Source organism: Poecile atricapillus, chromosome Z, assembly GCF_030490865.1.
Source record: "Poecile atricapillus isolate bPoeAtr1 chromosome Z, bPoeAtr1.hap1, whole genome shotgun sequence".
NCBI classification, from domain to species: Eukaryota; Metazoa; Chordata; class Aves; order Passeriformes; family Paridae; genus Poecile; species Poecile atricapillus.
Window position 1 is genome coordinate 128,681,565 of NC_081289.1, and position 22,158 is coordinate 128,703,722.

Below are 22,158 nucleotides of genomic sequence, written 5' to 3' on the forward strand. Positions count from 1 at the left end.
TAAGATAAGACTATTTATTTTTTTCACCCTGTGACTACCTTTGGGTAGTCAATATTACCTGAGAGCATCAGTGCTTGGTAACAACTGCGGCCCATATAGCTTATCTCATTTTTAGAGCAGTTAAAACGGCTGAGTGAGGAAGAACAGAATAGAGCATGGAAAAATTGATGTATTGCCCTCAGTACTTGGCTACCAGCCATTTGCAGTTCAGGGACTTCCTGGGTGAGAAAAGGCTCCACTGAATATAGTTTCTTAACAGATATATTCCCTTTGAATTAGTCCAGTCTCCATTTGACCCCATATGAATATTTAGCTAACAAAATTTCTTTTGCAACATCATAGTTTAGTTGTGAAACCAGGCTTTTCTGTCAAGATTGCTTCATAGTCAGATGGTAAAAGCAAATATTGGTGTCCTTTACTCAATGTTCAGTCAGATTATTGAAGATGAATATTCTTTGATATCTGTCCAGTGTAGTAATTGCACTGACATCAACTAATTTTTTGTTACCTGAGAAGTGATCTTCTTGCAGGTTTTACAGCAATGTTTTTTGAAAGGGATTCATTATGTACCATTATTTATTTATTTGTGCTCAGCCATCTTCCTTAAGAGATTACTTTCTGCATTAGGTGTCTATGTACTTTACAGAAAACTTCCTCAGCTTTAGTCTGTGTTCTGGTATTTCTCTGCTTCAGTCCATGTTTGGGTATGGTGGAGGTGTAAAGCTTCAGTGTCACAAATCTGATGGTATTGTGTTTGCCTTCATGTGCAAAGCCTCTGACAAGCTGTCACTCTTTGTGCCTGGGTGGCAGTGTCTAAGTAATGGCTTCATTCACCAAAGCGCTGCTTCGCTGGGATCCAGGATCTGGCACTCTCAAGTGACAGACAGAGCCATGATTTTAATTTTTACATGATTTTTCAAGGTAACTTTATATATGTACATCCAGCTTCCCACACATCTGATCATCCATATGAATTGATCCTTTCTCTACAGGATGGGACCATCTGGTTCAATATCCAAATTATCTGGAGTGAAGTTCTGTATTTGGCATAAGCAAAAACTTACTTTCTGCAAAAGATTGAGTTGCAAGAAAACAAAATTAGATCTGCTTTCTTGTCAACACTCAGTATATGTTCCTTGGACATGTAGGGTGAAAAATCCTTGGAAAGACCTCAGTAAGACCTGTCTTTCCCTACTCTCATTAGTCTTCTCCCCAAAGGATTTAATTTCCATGAGGAATAGGAAATTTTTGTTGAAACATCTTGCCTTTCAGATCTGGATATAAAATCTCAACCCTTCAGAACAGTTTCTGGCTTAATGAGAAACCTAACAAGCTTTAAAAAATTTTACTCAGAAGTTAGTTGAAGAAGATGCAATATAAAATGAAGTTCTGTGGGAGAAAATGTTTCTAATTAGGGCCATGCCAAGTAATGTCAGAAGGCTTTGTTTTAATAGGTATTCTGAAAGTTATATGATTAAGTTCAACATGAGGTAGGGTAAAATAAAAGGGTGTTTCTCTTCTATGTGAAAGTGTTTATAATGTTTGGACATGGTTACTGCTGACTCTTGGAAAACTTAAATTTTCAGATTAATGTTTATAAGAAAATAATTTCTGAAACTGTATGTGTGAGTATTAACAAGAAGAGTGTAATACTTTTCTTTTAAAGTTATTAACTTGTTGTTCTTATTTCTCTTTCAGATAATCCTAGGAGAGACTCTCTCGGTCTTTTATAATAATTTACACTCAAATTCATTTGTCAGAAATAATTACATAGCCACTATTTACAAAGCCATTGGGACCTTCATTTTTGGGGCAGCTGCTAGCCAGTCGTTGACAGACATTGCCAAGTATTCCATAGGTAGACTGCGTCCTCACTTCATTGCTGTGTGCCAGCCCGACTGGACACGGATAAACTGCAGCCTGGGCTACATTGAGAACTTCACTTGCCATGGGGACAAAGCAAAAATCAATGAGGGAAGGTGAGTCTGACTAACCTCGTATACTTGGTTATATAACATTTGTTAACCTGGGGCAATGAGTTTGGTAATGCTGCTGCAGTTTTTGTGCTTCTCCTAGAATAAACTTATTGCAATGAATTTTAAACATTAAACCCTGTCTAGACCCCAGGGTTTTTTTCCAGTTTGTGAAAGCTTGTTTTTTTAATGTATAGATAAATGTTTGATTGTGTTTGTTTCTGCTTATGGGTGATTTTCTTTTTTTTTTTTCCATTTCAGTTGGCTTTTATTTGTGTTTCTAAAATGTTTGCATCCCAATGAAGAGAAGAATTTGAAATCTGTCTTAGAAATTGGATGTAGAATAGCAAAGGAAATGTTTTAGTTTTGGAATGAAAACAAATAAAAACTGCACATCCATAAATATACACAGGACTATTAAAATCACTCTATTAATCTTTCTCATTAGTGAGAATTTTTTAATCTTGAATACTTGTCTGCCAGTTCAGTTGCAACAAGGTACTGTGGAAACAAGAATAAAGCCTCTGATACTTCAAACTTCAGTCATTGTACTATAACTTGTGTTTGAGTGCTACTGGAAATGTTAGAATAATTTTAATTGCTTGAGCTTTCTGTGACCTTACCTTTACAGAGACTTCTTTTTCCAGAAGTTCTATACAGTCTTAGTCAGAACTTCTCTTTGTGTAGTTTTTAAGTAGATGTGTGTAGTTTTGCTCGCTGTTCTTTGTACTCCTTTGCTTTTCTGGCTTATGTTCCCTATAATTTTCCAGTAGCATGCATTTTTCAGTAGCCATAGAAAAATGTTGATGAAATGTGAATAGGTGTTGGTGGTAGAGGAGCAAGTGTATGGATAGGCAGTAGAATAGTGTGCTGAGTATATGTGGCAGCAGATACAGGGATGGTTTCTTTGAAAAGCTGCTATGTCACACAGAGCCAGTGCCAGCCAGCTCCAAGTCTCTAGTTTAACTTCATGAGTCTAAAATGCTTCTTAAGTGTAAAGACGGCTGTGGAGAAAATTCGAATTGGTTGTAGCATCTGAAATGGTCCTGAAATAATCTTTTTGGGTTTTGGGGATGCTAAAAAACAAGGGTTAGCTTATGCTCAAACAAAAAAATATTTTTTGGGGGATATGAGAATAGAATGGGGGAACAATGGCATAGTGATCTCTTACCTTGTATTCTTCTCTGTATTTTGACATCTCAGACATTTATATTGGAAGCAAGATTGTTTTTGTCATCTCTTAACTGATCAGCTATTAGGTTTGTATTTCCAGCTACTGTCATATTCCCCTTTTCTATTGCTACTGTTTCCCCTATAGAGTGATGTGAGAGGGCTCTCCTGTTTGGTCAGAGCTTGCCTTGAAGTGTGTACTTGCTTGTGGGGCTTTTGCTATCAGGTGAGGCTTTTGCATGCACAGGAAGGCGTAAACAAAAAGTTAGCAAGTAGTCAAAGAAGGGTAGGATCGATTAAAGTGGGACATTGTCCTGTAGAGGTGTATGACCTGGATGCAGTGATCCAGTAAATCTTTCAGTGTTTCTGATGATGTTGGGTCATGTGCCCACACAGAGACCAAGTGCTGAAGGGCATTAATCTTTCAGTTAATAGCCTACTTAGAAGGGGGAGGTGGATTGTTGAGAGTTTTTTACAGGAAGCTGGAAGAGGTCAGTAGTGTCTAAAGCTGTAACTGAGGGACGAATTTCTATATCAGTTGACAAAATTATTAGTGGCACACCTAGTACCATCCTCTTTCATTTGCATAGATTGAATAGGCAGGTAGAAATATAAAGGAAGAATGAAAAGAGGACAATCATAGTGTTGCATGTAGAATCATAAGTTCTGAATTGAACCTATTATTCCTCTATAGTAGTAAAATCTGAGGTGGCATTTGAATGTTTTTAAAGATTCATGCTCGATTGTACAGTCAAAAAGACAAACCTAATATTTTATTGTGTCATTGAAAACAATGAAAATAGTGTAAAAATCCATGGTGTGCTTCCATTATTCATATTGTATTTTCTGATTGGTTATCTTCTCCCTTCTCATTTCTTCTTATGATTTTTTACTAATCAAAAGTATAAAACAGTTTTGGTATGGAGCATTGCTGAGTAGATCACATGTCTTGTTCTGAAATAGAATACGTGTGTGTGTGTGTTGAAGAGATGGGTGTAAGATGGAAGGTTCTAAAGTACACTTCAGAAATGGTACAGAACATAGGTAGTCAATCAGTGTTTCCGTTTCCTCCTTACCAGTAAAACTGGAAGGAGAAATATTTGAAGTAATATATTTTTTTCCACACGAAGATTAAGGAGTATGCTGTGTAAGTTCTTTATAGTGCTGGGATGTGTAAGTTTGGTTCAAAGTGGGGTCAAAACACCACTTGCAGGAACTTCTAGAAGACTAACCTCAAGAAAACAGCCTGTGTTTCTGGAAGCCCATGTGTTTTACAGTCAGAGGCTGAGAATGTTTTAGACAAACATATTGCAAGTGATGTTCCAGTACTGTTTTATGTAAATCTGATGTTTCTAACTCTTTGCATATAGCTACAATGTTATAACATGGGGGCATACGAGAAAAACAATAATTAGGTTTTATTGTTCAGTGGGAACAATGGTATTACAATACATGCTTGCTTTATCAGGAGTATAAACCAGTGGATTTAGGATTGATTGTCTAAATGAGTAAAGTGCCCATAAGTTACAGTTAGTTTCAGTGAAGTTTCACTTTATAACCTGAGGTTAATAAGGCTGACTGAAGCATCTTGTTTGCTATACATCATGCTGAAAGCAGTCCTTTTCAGGTTTAAATACCTTAGGTTCTCCTTGACAACTTTTGTAGTATGTATGCACTTTGGTTACTGCTGCTGGCTCAGCAAAGCAGAGGATCCCAAACACAGTGGTGTGCTTAGTAAATCTGATTCATGTTTGTTGACAGATAGAATGTAAGAATTGGCACATTATGCATCCAAATTTGTAGCACTTAAAGATCTTTAAAAAAGGCATGAAAATCACTGGTTATACAAAAAAATTCTAATTAAACATTAACATGTATTTTTTTTCTAGTTTTGCCTCTTTGTAAGGCAATCCTTTCTTCAGGTGGTGTTTGGCATTTAATGTAAGCTAGACACAGAAGCTTGCAATGAGCTCCTCAATGGCACTTTACTGAGGTAAATGACTTGTACAGAGGTGCTATCTCAAACTTTTACTGAGGTGTTGCTAGGTTTGATGTCAGCTAGTTTTGTGTAGAACCGTGTAGTATTCCCTCTAAATAAATATTAAGAGTAGTAGCTCAAAGGTGCCTGGCATATCTTCTTTTAGTTACAGAAAAGTAAATTCGATATAGAAGCACAAGTTTTAGTGTCTATCAATGAAGAGAGATCAAAGTCATGGTGTTCTGTTGTCACTGGAGTTTGCAATTAGCTTGTCACTTTTACTGTACTGGTATATACTTTAATGCTGCTGAATTGCCTTTAAGTTACTTTGCTTAGCACCTATAAAGATAATGATTAGTCAATTGGCTCTTTTCCCTTTCAAATAGGCAAAAAAGGGCTCAGTAAAATAGGTAGGTGTGCCAGGCTATAAGCCGGAAAAGTGGGGGTGTGAATGAGCAGTGTTTACTAGTGTCTAATCTCTTTGGCTTTAGCAGCTTCCATTTTTGCTCATCTTCCTTTTCTTCTGGCTTTCCACTGCATGCTTTTGCCTGGCTTTGAGTAGATTAGCAAAATAAGCACATTCCTCAAGAAGAAGGCAGATAGGACACACTACATCTTCTCTGTTCGTTATTGGTAGCTAAGGCATATTTCCCAAACTTGTCTGCTCTAACCAGTCCATGGCAGATTATTTAAACATCCTGTTTGTTAGCTTCCTTGCATCCAAAAGACTTAACAGAAACCACAGATGTTCAGCAGCATCTCTGAATCTGTATTCCAGTGTTCCTTTGGTGAGTATACTTTGCTGTAGTTGTTGGTTGTCTGAAATGAGTGTGCAAACAGTGAAGCTTGAGAGAGTAGTAGAGTAACAAAGGAGAACATCAAGAGCTGCTCTTTTCCTCTACCATGTGAACACTTGATTGCTCTGGAATAGACTTATTTTTTAGCATCTGGCAGAGGGGATAAAAGACAGCTTTATAAGGTATTTGTTCAGTTAAGCTGAAATATATTGTGCTTCAAGATTTCAAGACAGAGATAGTGTGCCCTCTGACACTATCATTGGGGTGTACTGAACCATAGTGTGGCAATATTAGCTGGTGGCTCCCAACTCATTTTGGCAATCAGGAATTGCTAGTTCAACATTGGTTGCCTTTGTGGAGATAAGCATTTGTAATCTCTAGGAAGTAGCATCTGGAATCCAGTGGACACACTTAACCAGGTGAACCTGAACCTGGTAAAGGTCAGTGTTAGTTGTCATCCTAAGCAAAGAATGAGAAAAGAATATTTTCTCTTGGTTGTAAAATTTAATCTCAAAAAGAGTAAATGTATTAAGTTAGGTTAAAAATCTTAAAGGTTCTGTCAATATTTTTTTTGAGGCAGTTGAGAACTTAGTAATGATGGTAGTGTTTCTCTTCAGTTTTATTAAGTTTTTTCTACAAGAAATAAAAACTAAAACAAAATCAAACATAACTCCCTAAGCCTTCCCAGCAAAAAAAAAGTAGTCAAAACTGAACAAAAACTCTACAAAATCAATAAAGAATTCCCAAACCAAACTTCTGGTATTGACAAGTTGTATGTGATTGAAAGAATATTTGAATTAGTCTTATTTAATTATCAAACAATGTAGCAGGTGCTCTATAGAGCTTACAGTATTTTTAAAACATAATTTAGGATTGTGCTCTCACTTTGGTGAGTGTGCATAAATATATATAATTTTATAAACTTGGCAGCACAAACTGCACATTAAAGCCTTGTGTAAAGGTCAGGTGTATAGCATCTGATACTATTTAAATTTACGTCTTATCCACAAAATGTTAAAAATAAGTGTTGTGGCATGAGGTGTGCTGTACTCTTATGCAGTGTCTTCTGAATAGTTTCACAGGGATGATAATATACTAGGGTGTAATAACATGCTAGTTAGTACTCATGCACATGATGCCTCCCTAGAACTTGAAAGCTTCAAAGCGTGCTTCTTTTAATTTTCTTGTTTTGAAATAATTTCCTGCAGTAATAATGTAGGAATAAAGTTTATAATGTCTGTATTCAGCAAGGAATGAGAAACACACATTTGGTAATGCTGTATTGAGCTTACAACCCTTGAAAGCAAAAGCCTTTTATTTAATGTGTTCTTCTTCTTGAATGTTCGATGTACCTGGTTTTCTGTTGTGGCATGGTGGGAATGTAAGTCTCTGAAACAGACTAACTGGGACAAATTCACTTAGTGGATACAATTTTAAGAATCAGTTCACATACCTGGTAATTGGGTTATAAAGTTATTCTTCATAGTTTTGGATTAATGTGAAATATGTATTTTTACACCAGTGATGGTGAAAGCTATTTTAAAAAAAATATTTAAAAAATGTCACAAGAAAAAGGATTAAATTATTCCAGAGAATAAATGTGCTGACTTCTCTTGCTTCTCCTAAAACATAATTTTCTACCTTTTTGAGTTTCCCCCATTATTATTAATGTCCACATGATCTTGAAAACTGTAAAGATCTTGTTACAGTGACTGGCAAGAATGGGTTAAATACTTTGTTAATGTGGAGGTAGCTGTGGAGTTTTGACAAAGCCCTGTGAATACTCATCCATTTTTTCAACCATCTGAGGGACACGCTGGCTCCTTCGCATGGCTTTTTAGAGGTATCTAGATAGCCTCATCATGGCATCATCTGCCTTCTTCATCTCCACTGGCTGTGTATCCCATTGACTCATGGGCTTGTCTTGCTTTTTAGTAATCTTGGTAAGATCTTCTGTGGCTGGGTACTACCTCTCTTCTCTGAACTTTGCTACTAAGCATGAAGACCTGGGAGGCTGGAAAAGATCTTTCTAATTGCTGATCTGCTTTAATGCATTTGTATTTTGTTTTTATGCTTCTCCAGCTGTATCTTAAGGTGACTTAAAAGGAGAAGAGTCAACATATGGTTTAGTTTTTTAAAACCTTCAATTCACTAACTTTTACTCTGAAGTTTATTTACTGAGCTCTTATTTAAGGTGTAGATTTGGAGGCATTCCTGTCGCTTAAAACATCTACTCTTGAGGTATTGCTGGCTTGTTTTGGTTCTTCTTTTGAGATGCAGATACAAGGTCTTTTTGTTATATTCATATATAAGATCTGGATCTTATAAATGCCAGATGTCCCTTTGTAATGGAATTCTATTGTCCTTATGGGCTGCAACTGAAAAATCTGGATTGAATTTCAAACCTGGGTAATTGCTGGGTCCAGCTTTTGGAGTTTTTAAAAAATGCAATAAAACTTAGTTTTCAAGAATGCAATTCCAATCCTTATTTCACATTTTTGGAACCGATATATTGATACTACTTCCATAACAATGCAGTTTGAGTTTGTTTGTTTGAATTGAAACAATTCAGTTTCAGTGTTGTACAAGGAGACAGTATAGGTTTCTGTTTCTGAAAGTGGAGGAGGCATTCATTAGGTCAAGAAGATGCATGTAGCAAACATCTCAGGCCCAATTATTTAATGCTCTTTAAAATGGAGCAAACAGGGCAGTTATACACACTTTGCAGGTATCTATATTCATGATGTAAACCAAGCATCCTTTTTATTCCAGGGGTCTAAAGTGCTTAAGTATCCTGCTCTTAGACATAGAACAGTTGCAGATGGCTATAAACATAACATGTTCTTCTTCAGCCAATACACTGCAAAGCTGGGAATGGGAAGGACGGGTCCAGATGTTTTCTAGTGAAGGATGTGAAAATATATGTCTAAATAGTCCTTTGAAAGACCACCCCTTCAAGCAAACAGTTTTAGGTGTGATGGCAAGTTTCTAACTGAGCAGTTAAGACTGCATACATGTGATACTTGTGTGCATACATACCCCATTTTGCTTAACCTCTGTTTCTGAACACACAGAAGTAGTGTGGATTATCTGCAAATGAGTACTGATAGTGCATGTACTTAAAGTGGTTGCTGTAATTATCTTCTCTAGTATATATTGTAAGGAATTTCTTGTTAAGACCTTTTGTAGCTGAAGTTTGAATCATATTGTTAACCTATTCTGAGAACATGCTTTAATATTTCAGAGCTTCAGAATGAAGTTAGAACAAAATCTTTATTTATTGTTCACAAAAATCCATCTTTTCCCTTAATGGGACAAGTGAATATGAAGGAGGAACAGAGCATGGTACGAATATTCAGAAAATGAACTGAATGCCAGCATATTCACACAGGTTGATGATGGCCTTCTCTTCTAATGATGCTAAATATGGTTGCAGTTTGCTGTAGAGTTTGTTGTAGCCTGTTGCTTTAGTACTAAGGTAAGACTAATTCTTCTCAGTATAAATTCTTGTACAGTGTAATATTTTTTTCCTATATATAATTGTCCTGGATATGTGCTAAAGGGCTCTATCTACTTGCTTAGGCTTCCTGGGTTTACTAGAAATTTTTCTTGGAAGCAGTATTTATTACATTTTAGCTGAGCAGTGCAGGTTTGTCAAAATAATGCAATCACTAACTTCTAGGTATTTTTGTTAGATATGACTTTTTTAGCTCTTTTTGCTGAGTATGGATGTTGGGGTGAGATCAAAAAGTTTAGAGTTCTGGATTGGGAGCAACACTGAAAACCTCCTGACAAGGCAGATTCAGGAATCTGTCCAGGAAACTGCCCTTCCTGGATCATTTGTCTCACAAAGCTCACAAAGCACATACATAGAAATTAAACCTTTGAACCTGAAGTGGTAAATATTGCACCATATTGGAGAAGGCTGCTACTTCAGAGGCACTCTATACAGTCATCTGAGCTTTTTTGGCCCCAAAAACAGACCTGCACAGCTAGCAAGGATGTGTATGTGTGTGAAACACTTCCTTTTAAGTTAAGTTTAACTTTGGATATTTGTAGTTCTCTAATTTCAGTCTGTCAGTTTTCTGTTTGTGGTAACAGATAACGCAGCTGTCAAGGTTCATAATCATAATTGCATTACTAATGTTCAGATTCATATTACAACTCAGATGTCTAAAGGAAAAAATAGTTCTCTGCTTCAGTTGATGTATTGCTCCCATGCTTACTGTGCTCAAAACAAGTTGTGTGTAGTCTGCCATTGCAAACTCAAAATGTAATCTTCAAAGGAAGTTTTTAGGAAATTAGAGCTGACTGTTTTGACATTGATAATTTATTTCAACACAATTGCCAAGGTGGTGCCCTTTACCAATCATTTGCCAGGAATTTGTCCACTTTGTTCTTAGCTCTTTCTCTGCTTGTAGCCCTGCGTGAGCTGTGAGTGCAGTTGAATCACTGAGCAGTTCCCAGTAGCAGGGCACCCCTGCCAGATGGCTGGTATGGAACTAACCCCTGTAACTTTGTTTCAAGTTCAACCAAACTTTTGAAATTCTTATGTTGTCTGTTTTATGTACCCCTTCAAAACTGTAGCTGTGTTAAAACAAAAAACAACTACAAACCCGAAAAACCTTTGCAAAACTTTTGAGGCTTAGGCATTATTTACTTCTATTTTAATGAATTTAATGAAATTATTTTGTTTCATTAGATAACAACTGGTTTGGTCTGGAATTTTTAAACTTAAGTCAAGAGACTGAACATTTGCTTCAAGTTAACCCATCCCTATGAAATAACCTGTCTGTCCCTCTCCTTATCTGTCTCCCTGCCTGTCAGTACTGGGAGTATTTCTGTAGTGAAGTATTATTTTGCATTAAAATTAATTAGCATTTATAAAACGTACCAATAGTCTGTTTTGAAACTTCTTAAAGCTTTGTCATAAACCAAACTGCATTTAATGATGCAAACATAACTGAATGGATTACTTTTTGTCTGGCAGTTTCCATCAGCATCATGAATCAGAAATTTCTGATGTGCCAGAGACTTACTACGTATTTACTAGGAGCATACTGGTATGTTGTGTATAGCACTGATTATTTCTTTTATGGAACTTTCAACCTGTGAAGTGCTATACACTGAAGAAATTTCTATGCATAGGAGTTTTCCTTGGAGGCTAATGTATGAGTTCTCACATCTGAAAATGTACATGCAAAAAACCCCCAAAAACCAACCCAACAAAAAAAACAAGAAAAAACAAACAAAAAAAAAACCCCACCCCAAAACACAAACAGCTGAAGCAGCTTGTATACCAAGGCATTTGAAAGGAATGGAAGGCCACACATGTACTACTATTCAGATGGTACAGCTTTTTGCTTAAACACTGCTTTCACCCTTATGCCATTACTATTATTCAAGATATAAACCGGCTGATTTGGGAATGCTTACAATCCTACTGAAATTACTTATCACATTTGAGAAGTGGAGCTTAGAGCAACTACACATAACTTTACATGGAAGGAAAAATGGTCGTGAATAAAAGCATTTAAATATTTAAGCCTTAGAAGCTTTTGGGCTGGCAGTACATGTTGAAATGGGGCTGTACTTATCTAGGAAGATTACCTGCCTTGCCAAAAAAAATGACTCGTGGTAGGGAGAATTGAATCTGAAAGAAATCTCTAATCAAATGTGATCTAGTTCTGGAATCTGGATCTTGTTTCTGATCTTACAACTCCTTTGCCCTAGTGTGAATTGGACCTTTTTGTCATGGTAGGTAATGAATTTCAGTTCAGATTCACATCTTTGCCCTTTGCCAAAACATAGGTAGTAGTATTGCACTGGGGCAATCTTTAGCTCTTGTCTGATTTCATCAGTGCTGGGAACTTGTTCCATTCAAAACTTGCTACATATTAGAAAAGACTGCAATACTGTCTGTCATGATTAATCTTTTATGACTACTGCAGTTGCAAAATGTCATTTTCATGATGGAAATGAAAACTCTTCCCCCTTTTAATGGTTTTCAGACAAAGCTGGGCTTGAAATCTGTTTCAGTAGCTTATCATGCATAAGAAATCAAAATATGTATCTGTGTTCAGTGCATCCTGAAAATTGTTTGGGAGCTAGCTGGGGCCAACCAAGCAGGTAGATGCATCTTCTTATTCATAGAATTTCACATTTAAAATTGACTTTAAAGAATGTGGTGTTTAAGTGTAGAACTAGCACTTTAAACCACCATGGTTTAAGTACTAGGAATATTTCACTGACAAGCATGTGGCTTGCTTGCCACAGGCATTGGCTTACTCAAATCAGGCATGCTGAGCTGCAGCACTCTAGCATTTATTCCACTCCAGATCATGGAATGGGTAACACAATTGTCAGTGGAAGCTTTGAGTCAGCTCAGAGAATCCAGGGAACCTGAAGATGGAAAAGACATGCTGGCTAATCCAGCTGGGTGTATTCATTTGCTTTGGTATGGGAGTGTTCATAATGTTTTGCTGAGCCTTCTGTTTTTCTCCAAGGGATCATTCCATAATTCTGTAGTTATATTGGGAAGATTTCCTTATCATTCAGCCTCTGCCAGATTTATTGTAGCACCACAGGATGACCTTTCTTGTGGTGTATCTCTTTCTACTGTCGTTTACTTTAATGTGTCACCATTTAATACTCCACTGTACCATAGGTGTTTAGCTGTTCTCTAGTCTTGTGTTTTCCAAGGCTATTAATTTCCCTGTCAGGTTCCTGCATTTGTCTTAAAGTTTCTGCACATTCAGGTGTTCACATGAAGACATTAAATGAAGACAAGACATCAAGCTTGTTTACTGAGTTCCAGTGTGCAGTAATTCACTTTTAAGAAATCATGCACTTTACAAAATAGTGCCAAGCAGAACTTGCTACTTAAAGCATGCTCTTTCTTGTAAGTCACAGTCCAAGACAAATGATCCTTTTATGTGCTGTTTGCTATGTTCCATTTTTCTACTAACTGAAGAAACATAACCTGTCAGGCCGGCTCTGCTCCCTAGGCTAAGCTGGTGTGCATGGAAAGTAATAGAAGGTTGTCAGTGTCAAGTCCTCCAAGGCAATCTCTCTTAGTTTTGCTTATATGGATTTAGAAATCCTGGCTAAAATAAGAAAGTGGTTCAGCTGATATGCTTCTTGCAGGAGCTGTTTGTACTTCGATTATTTTTCCAGGTACTTTTTAAAAATGCAGACATTACTAAAATGTAAACCACAGTGATAAATTGTCATCAACCTTTTGGCAACCTTTTTAAGAACTATTGTGTCTTAGCTTTTGTCTTTATTGGAAACCATGTGAAATTCATAACAAAACTAAGTTTCAAGAAGGCAAACCAATCCTTAAATTACCTTGTTTTAGGACCTTTTCATGATGTCCAGCTCTACTGTACATTGGAATCTAGGAATATACTTTAGACCTCAGCTGAGACCTGAAGTTGGTTTCATGTTACTACTTAAGGCATTCTTCTTACTTGGGAATAATATATTGTCCAAGTGGAGATAATTAAAGCTTGTGCTTTTTTTCCTGTTAAAATGAAGGCCTGTTCCTGACATAGGAAGAGATCTGTGAGGTACATATTGATGGAATGAGAGACATGTGCCTCTGAAAAACTGGGGTTTTTTTATGTCAGAACTGGCTGTTTTGGAAACAATCAGATCAAGACTGCAGTTGCCAGTCTATGATACTTTAGTTTCGCTGGATATTGTTGTAAGACTATTTTGAAAAGGATATTTTGGAATCTGATGTGGGAATTCCTATTGGGACAAGTTAGCCTTTCTTTCACTGGTGAAAGGTAGGGATTTGGAGAGTTGTCTATACTGTTTTACTCCTGGCTCATGGCAAACCAGCACTTGCAGAAGGATCACAAAGAAGCCTGGGCTGTGCAAGTGCTTGGCTGGTCAGATAGACATGACATTCTCCTGGCTTTGGGAAAACATTACTTATGTGCTGATAAATTGCTGGAAAATTTTTCATTGTCAGTCTTGGTGTTTTGAAAGGATTTTAGGATTTTTAAAAAAGTCTGTTTTTTAAAGAAGTCTAGAGACAGCACTATTGCCAAAGAAATTTCATTGAGATTGCACGATGTGCAAGTTGGATCAATACTTTGTCCCAGCTGTATCTCTGGCAATACTTCATGTGCTAAGCACAATATTTTCATGTACAGCATACTTACCCATACCTGATAGAATACATTCGAAATTCGTAATCTTCAACCTGGAACAAGGCATTCTTAATGTACCTTAGGCTAATACATTCCTGAAACAAAAAAGACCAGTAGTCAAGAACACTTTTAAAAGGGTATAGGAATTCCTAAATAAACTTAAAGAATGGTATTTCTTCCTTTTATCACTTACTAGTCTTCTAAATTCCTTCAGTTGGCAACAGGTTCCTTTCAATAATTGTAGGAAATGTCATCTTATGGCCAACAGGAATAACCCCATAGCTATTGGATAAAACATTGTCATAGGAGCCAAGAATTCCTTATTCTGCATCTTCTGTAGAACAGCATGCTTTGCATTCTTAGATGACATGCTTGAAGGACAGGGCTCTTCAAAGTGCTTGTTGTATTGGTTTTCCTAGTGGACTCTTGTCCAGAAATGTTAAGTGTTATAGTACAAGAGTGGAAAAGTGTAATCTTAATGGTTTTGAGCTTTAAACATCTGAAGCTAGTACATTGTCAAAGCTTTTCTTTTTAAGAAGTTAATTGGAAAATATCAGTTGGTGCAACAAAAGTCATCTTATTTCAGATTGCTTATTTAGTACCCCTGAAACTGAAAGCAAAAAAATTGCCAGTGTTTTAAATCAGCCATGAACCAAAAGCTCTAAAACCTCTGGAATAAACCTATGTAGGGTTTTTCTGATGCAGTTTCTAAATGTTATACGTGCAAATTAATTCAGGAAGTTTTGCAGTTTCAATTGTGCACGTGACGTTTTCATTCCTTCTTTGTGGTATTGAGTAGGGTACCTTTAACTTCATTATATTGCTGCATGTCAGAGCTGCCTTTGGTATTCCTAGTCCAAAGAGTGGAAGTGTTTCCCTTGACCAGGAATTTCCCTGGCCTCAGGGTCTGTGCCTGGCAGAGGCTCCAGAACAAGTGATTTGCTGGATATGGTAGAGGTCAGTCTGCAGAGCTATGAGACTTTATTAAGCTGGCCATATTTTTGTATGTTAGACTGCTGAGGAAGGGGTGCTGTGGTTGTGTAGTTAAACTGCACGGAAGGCTGGCTGAGACCTGGCTGGTGGCCTGTGAAGCAGCACTGTTACAAGGCTCTGTGCATAAAATGGAAAAAATAAGTGCTAAGTAGAGTTCTTTCATCTGCCTGCTTAAGACTAAATTATAAATGCCTTTCCATTTTGCCTTCTCTTCTTGAAGAGGTAGGTGGCATTTATTTTACAGCTGTGGCTCCTCACAAAACCAGCTGTACAGGGGAGGACCTGGCCAAAGGAAATCCTGGACAGTGTCAACTGTCAAGTCCCTTCAGCCTGGACCTGATAAAAGCCTTTGGGAGCTGAAGGCAATGTTGACACTTTAAATGAGATCACCAAGTACGAATAATTCATACAAATATTAGATGAGGTTTCATCTTTTGCAGTTGGCTGGCTAATAAACTGCATTCCTGCCTTTCTCCCTACCCTTCAATGATAAATGATCAGGGTCTGTGTGACTCATACATTTCACAAAGATGTATAGATGTAATGTAATCTACTAGATATGAATTGTTAACTACTGTCTGTTGATGGTGACTAAATGTTTTGGGGTGATTAATGTCATTTGTATTCATACATATACTGTGACTATAAGATAAGGAATTTTAAGAATTAATTATATTTCAAGTATTCTGGTATTTGTCAAGATGGACTATTAAAGGACACTTGATTACTTTCTTTGAAGGTATGTTCCCTTGCTGTTCAAACTTCAGTCAAAAGTCTACTACTTACTGCCTGATGTAGAGATCAGCTGAAGTCTGTACTGTTTGTCAAAATCTGTGTGATGAGAGCCTCCATGAAGAGTAGTATGGACACATCTGCATTTTACCAGTTCACTTGTATAGTATAGATTAGTATCACTGCAGACTGAATGTTGTAAAAGAAAACTGATGAGGTCTGATCTTTTCTTTTCCAGACTATCATTTTATTCTGGCCATTCTTCATTCTCCATGTACTGCATGCTCTTCGTAGCAGTAAGTATGCTCTTTCCATCTAAGTGATAACAAAATCTATCTATATCTAAAATATCTAAAAAATATGTTAGCTACCCAGTACTGAATATTTACTTTGCTGCTTTGCACAAGGGACATTGGTTTTGTAGGGTGCTTTTCTGGTACAGTTAAAAACTTCACAATAGGAGTTGTAAGAGTGGTGATACTGGGACAAGTAGAATGATGTTCAGTATGCCTGAGAATACTTAATATGGTATTTGGCTTGTGTGTCGTGTCTAAAATTAATCCAGTGACAAGTGTGTTCTGAAAAGATGCTACTTAAATATGCCTACATTTAAAGTATTATAAACCTTATCAAATTTATAGGGTTTATAATACTTCTAAATTTATAAACCTTATAAAAATCCATAATAAAATATACCTGATTTAATGAGATCTGCAAAGAATATATTTGTAAATTAAGCAAACAAGACCCTTAAACATTGATCAAGTGTGGCTGGGCCCATAAGCACAAAGTAGATCAAATTGAATTTTCAAATTCCTTTTTATTTTTCCATATTTTTTTAGAGACAGGTGAAGAGTGAGGAAAATAAGGGGACAGTAAATATTAGTAATAAGATAAATTCAGAAATGTTTCATTTGGAGATTAATATATTTTAATTGAAATTGTTCCAAGTCATCTGGGGCAAATGATCTTCACTCTTAGCGTAAGGTTTGTAACAAGAAAGACTGATTTTGTTGTTCTCCCCCTTCTAAGTGGTAACACAGAAGGCATTAACAACTTCATGGAATTTTGTTGTTAATGTAGTTGTAAAATTAAACTTTAGTCCTTGACATAAGTTGCTGACAAAATATGTAAAATCCATGATTTTTACAGACCTCAGATTCAATTTTTGTTTTCTCTTTGTTACATTTTTATTTTTTTTCTGTCTTGGCAATAGTATAATATCCACAGTGAGGGAACCAATTGTTCAAACTAAACAGAAAACCCTACAATTGCACACACACAAAAAGGGGTGGCTCTTCAGTATGGTGTAAGTAATTTTCAGGCTTTATTTTAAAACAGATCTGTTTCAGAAGCTTGGTGCTCAGTTTTGATCTTGTCTTGGTTTGGAAGACAGGTGTCTGGTAGGGAGGGCAGGAGCCTCCCTTGGAATGAAAATGTAAACCCCCTCCCTCCGAATTACTGTAATTTTGAAATCAAGGGGCTCTCAGGCAGAGATCTGGGGATAGGAATAACAGTTCTTTACTAGTGTGTATGACAAGGCCCACAAACAACAATAACTACAGCATAAACAAAACAGAACCAGGGACCCCGTGACAGCCTTCTCGGCCGGGACGGGAAGGGATGGAGGAGAGGCTTTGCTTCACAAACCCCCTCGGGCAGTCAGTCCCAGTGCTCCTGCAGGGCTCTGAGGAACACTCAGCTGGAACAGCAGGGATGAGCTGAGATCCTGGGCTGGTGGACGAGGTGTATCAGCAGCTCCGCGGCGTCCCGGCAGGACAGGGGGTGCGAGGCACACAGACAAGAAGGAAGAAGAAGAAGCAGCAGCTCCGTCTGGGTGATGGCAAATTCCCTTCTCCCAGCCACAACAGCTCTGAGAGGGTGTCTTGCTCTCCAGCCCAAGAAAACCAGCCAGTCCCCAGCTGCCCCCATCCTCCCCTCTGGGCGCAGCCAAACACCCTGTGTTTCTCAAGCGCCCAACAACTACCAGCCATCAGGTTTTCCCTACAGCTAATGGGCAAAAAATTCCACAGGTGAGATGGAACAAAAGGATGGACACCCAACTCCCAACAGGTCTATCATGCAGTTTTTTTATGGCTAAACCTGTTTGGATTGTTTCCCCTGCTTGCTGGTCTTATCTAGTGCAAATACAAAGAGTTCATAAAAGTATTATATCCTAGGTTTGACTCGAATATGGTATGACTTCCTGCCAGCTGTTTGGGTTTTTGAAAATAAGTAGTTAAGTGTTTATGCTCATTATGACTGGCAGTCTCCGAAATTGTGTCCACTCATAATAGCATTTCAAACCCAAACCCATTCTTTCCATAGTACAGTGAAGCAATTACTGCTATACAGAGAGCACCCTAATAGTGACTTGCCCCTCTGGGCCCAGTCAGACCCTTCTCATACAACACCTTCTCACGTGGTTTTGTTGAGCAACATGATAACCTGATACTTACACCTCAGAGAAGGACAAACCTGGAGGTAAGAAAAACTTTGGTAGATATGTAGCAATATGTATGTATGACTTCTACTGACTGGATTACAGTTGTGTGTCAGGGATCTGAAGCTGTCTGAGCTTTTTACTTCTGTCCCATGTATGTAAGGCGCATTTTGCTGCAGCCTAGGTAAATGGTGGTGGTCAGGAGGAATTCTCAACTCATTAATTAAAGGTAGTGGGTCACATTAGATAATACAACTCTCTAGACGCATATAAGATAGTATAAGATGTCTTGAATAGCCTGGAACTGAGACCTTATTTAGTTAACTTTCTAGGCTTGGAAAAAATTCAGCCTTTGGCAAGAAAGTAAAGAATTCTTTATTTTGAAGTTACTAACATCATGTGGCTTGAATAATGCTTTCTGGAGTGTCTGTGGCATATTATTTTGAATCCATGCAAAAGAGCTTGTCTGGAAAGTTCTTGAAGAGGAAATTATGAACCTTAGCTGTCTTGGGGCTTTGTGTGTGAGTTTTATTCTTGGCAACCTCCCACATGGGCAGGTGGGCAAGTCAAATGCTAATCAAGCCTTTCCTATGCAAGCTACCATAAATGCTATGCAAAATACCATAAATCCTGGCCTTGTGTCTTCTTAGTTCAGACACTTGCTGAATGTGCTCAGAGCTGTCCTTGTGTTCACTCAGTTCTGTAAAACATGGCTTTGCTTAGTAGCATCCTTAAACTAGAAGGGTACAAATGCCTTTAACTCTTCCAAGATGACATTTGAACAGGAGGTGTTACATTGGATATCAGCTTGTTTTTAATTAATTAGTCAATGAGTTTCCAGAGCCCTGTTTGTTCCTGCACCCGTTTTTTGTCTCTGGCTGAGCTATACTGCCCAGTAAAAATAAGGGGTTTTGTGGAGATTAGACTTCTACTTCCTTCTGCCCAATAATAAGATTATTCATCTAGAAACTACCATGAGGCTATTGTAGGGACATCTGAAGAAGGCTAATGGCTCCCGTGCAGCATGTTTTTGTCTTGCTGATTAACACAGCCTTACTTCATCCCAAGAAACCAAATCAAGTACAGATGTCTTAAAAAAGACAGCTAGTGAAGGAAGGTGAGGAGAACACACACACACTCACACACACACTTGCCTACATAGCAAGGCAGAGCTGCTGGCTCCTTTCCAAACTTGCAGCACTTGGTGGCTCGTTCACCTGCTGAACTCGGATGTTGGCATCATCTGTGCCCTGCACGCATTCTGCGGCCGTGGGCTGAGTCACCAGCAGGACAGGCTGTTAACATGTGGCATTACTCAGAGGCTATGTTAATCATAATCAGACACTAAAACACTGCTTTCTGGAGAGGCTGGAGGAGTCTATTGTGTATGTGTACTGCAGAAAGTGTGCTCTTAAAAGTTACCTGCTGGATGCATGTCCTGTGTCAGGTGAATCTGTGACTCTGTAGAGAACCAGTCCTTGGAGGTGCATATGAGGGAGATGAGGGTGTTTAACCTGAAGAAAAGGGAGCTCAGGGGTGACCTTAAAACTCTCTACAACTGCCTCAAAGGAGGTTGTAGCCAGGTAGTGGTTGTTCTCTTCTCCTAGGCAGCCAGTAATAGGACGAGAGTAAATGGCTTTAAGTTGTGCCAAGGGAGGTTTAGATTGGATACTGGGAAAAATTTCTTCTTGGAAAGGATTGTCAAGTATTGGAGCAGGCTACCCCAGGGAAGTGGTGGACTTGCCATCCCTGGAGGTAGTTAAAAGATGTTTGGATGCAGCACCAGGGGACATAAATGTGTGGTGGACTTGGCAGTGCTGAGTTAACAGTTGAACTCAAATGATCTCAAGGCTCATTTCCAACCTAAACAATTCTGTGATTCTGTAACATTTTTGACTTGGCAACTATTTGGATTTCTTCAAGAGCCTGAATTATGTTGAGGAGTATTCCTGTCTTCTGACTATGAAAGAAATATCTGAGTCCTGACTGCATGGCTTTACTGGTATCAGGAGAAAAAAACTGCAATTTTGAACATAATCCTTTGCTGCAAGTCCCATCCCATAGCAAGGGCCACACATGGAAACACCACTTACTGTATTAGTAATCAAATTCCCTACCTTAATTGTTTGTTGCATGAAAATGTTAAATAGTTTATATTATTTATCTGTTTCAATAAGCAGCAGTATACATCACTTGTTCTCACAGCACAAGTCATTGCACCTGCATAAAAGCTGTTGTGTCTAGCTAGACAAATATAAAGCTTGGGTTTTCAGCCCACTTCCAGGTTAAAGTTGCAGTTTCTTGTATTTTCTAACATAGAATGAGTGAAACCCCAGAAAAAAAACCTGCTTGCCGACTGTCAGTCTAGGAAGCTGTAGTGAAGAATGTATTTTGAAACTCATTTGGCAGAGCTAGATGGGTTAGTTTGGGTCCAAGAAGAGCTTTTATCTCTGGGATAAGTGCTTCTGCCAACAGCAGCTTTGTGTGGAAGCTAGAGGGAGTTTGACCGCAACAGTATGTGGGAATCCACTGACCTAATAACAGATGATAGATCCTAAATTATCTGTGTTGTCCTCTCCCATGCTGCTCCCTTTTCATAGTTAAACAGCTGGCATGGCCTCCCCTGTACCAAACTATTTAACCTTGGTTTGAAGAATGGGAGGGCAAGGGTAGTGTAACACCTCTTCGAGCAGTGTGACCAAACTAGCACCTTGGCCCTAGAGGGGGAGATGCTGCAGGCAGTTTTTGCTTTGACTTTTCAAATTTAAGTATGTTTAAAAAGTTATTTTAAATTAAATGCACAAGTGTTGGCAAAATGGGTGTGGCCCTGAGGATAACGTTTCTGTAACAGAATCAGTCTTGGCTGTAGCTGGCCTGGGCACTTCCCTGCCAGCACCTTTCCCAGGATAAAGAATAAGGCTGCACAAACCCAGCCAAGAGGCACTGCTATTCTAGGGGTGGCAGCGTGTTTGTGCTGTTTAGACTTCGGACAAAAAGGGATGATGAATCTTGCACGATGTAACTTGAGTGGCTTTCCTACGAGTCATTTGGAACATTTTATGTATCCAAGGACGCATGGAATTACAGATGAGAACAGGAGGGCAACTGGTGTTTCAGTGGCTGGGATTGACAGCCTTCTTTTGCAGAGATCGTGGGATAACCACACATGAAAGCAGGCTTTAGGCTGCTTTTGGTACTTTTGGCTCCCAAATCTGCCTGTCAACCTCTGCTCTCAAACTGTGATTTTAGTTGTTTATGTTGGGATGGGAGGTTGAGTGAAATAGTACTCAAGCAAGAATCTTTAACACAGTATTTTAGGTATATCTGTTTGCACAGTACTTATTTCTTCACTTTCCCAAATGCTATTGACTGGAGCTACAAAACTGTCTTTGTGTTCCTACCCACATGAAAGCTTTTGAAGACTAGTCTTCTAAAACTAGGGAAAAGACACATGCTACTGAAAATGCTTTGGCTGTAGCTGTGTGTAGTATCAGGTATCTTACTTTCAGCAGATGGAAAAATAAAGGGTAACTGGTCATTGCTGCAAGGCTCAGGTGTGGAAGCACTTGTGCTTATACCTGTAGGTGCTCCTAGTATTCCTTTAATATTGTTATTTAGACTTTTTATGGTAAGCAAACAAAGAAAACTGATTTCTCCATGGTTTGTTTGGAAGTTAGGGCCATCAGTAGTGCTGCCAGTATTGTGAACTGGCTCATTTAGGACTGACCTGAAAGCAATACACTGCAGTGCTTTAGTTCTTCTCATAAAGCTTAAAATACTAGCTTCAAGGTTTTTTTCCCATCAGAAAACAGGTGTATTCCAATTTGCAACAGAATAAAATGTTACTGTTTATCCTGCTGTATGGTAAGATTGTCAGTGTGAAATTATTTTAGCAATGTACAGCCAAGTT

The 22,158-nt window shown here is 38.1% G+C and overlaps 1 protein-coding gene across 1 annotated transcript in view; it reads left to right on the forward strand.

Annotated features, from left to right (window-relative positions):
- The window catches only part of PLPP1 (phospholipid phosphatase 1), a 60,979-nt gene that overhangs the window by 28,915 nt on the left and 9,906 nt on the right, over positions 1-22,158 (forward strand). Inside the window, exons 3-4 of the mRNA XM_058864639.1 lie at positions 1,699-1,979; positions 16,044-16,101. Coding sequence (XP_058720622.1) covers positions 1,699-1,979; positions 16,044-16,101 — 339 coding nt within the window. The remainder of the gene's footprint in view (positions 1-1,698; positions 1,980-16,043; positions 16,102-22,158) is intronic.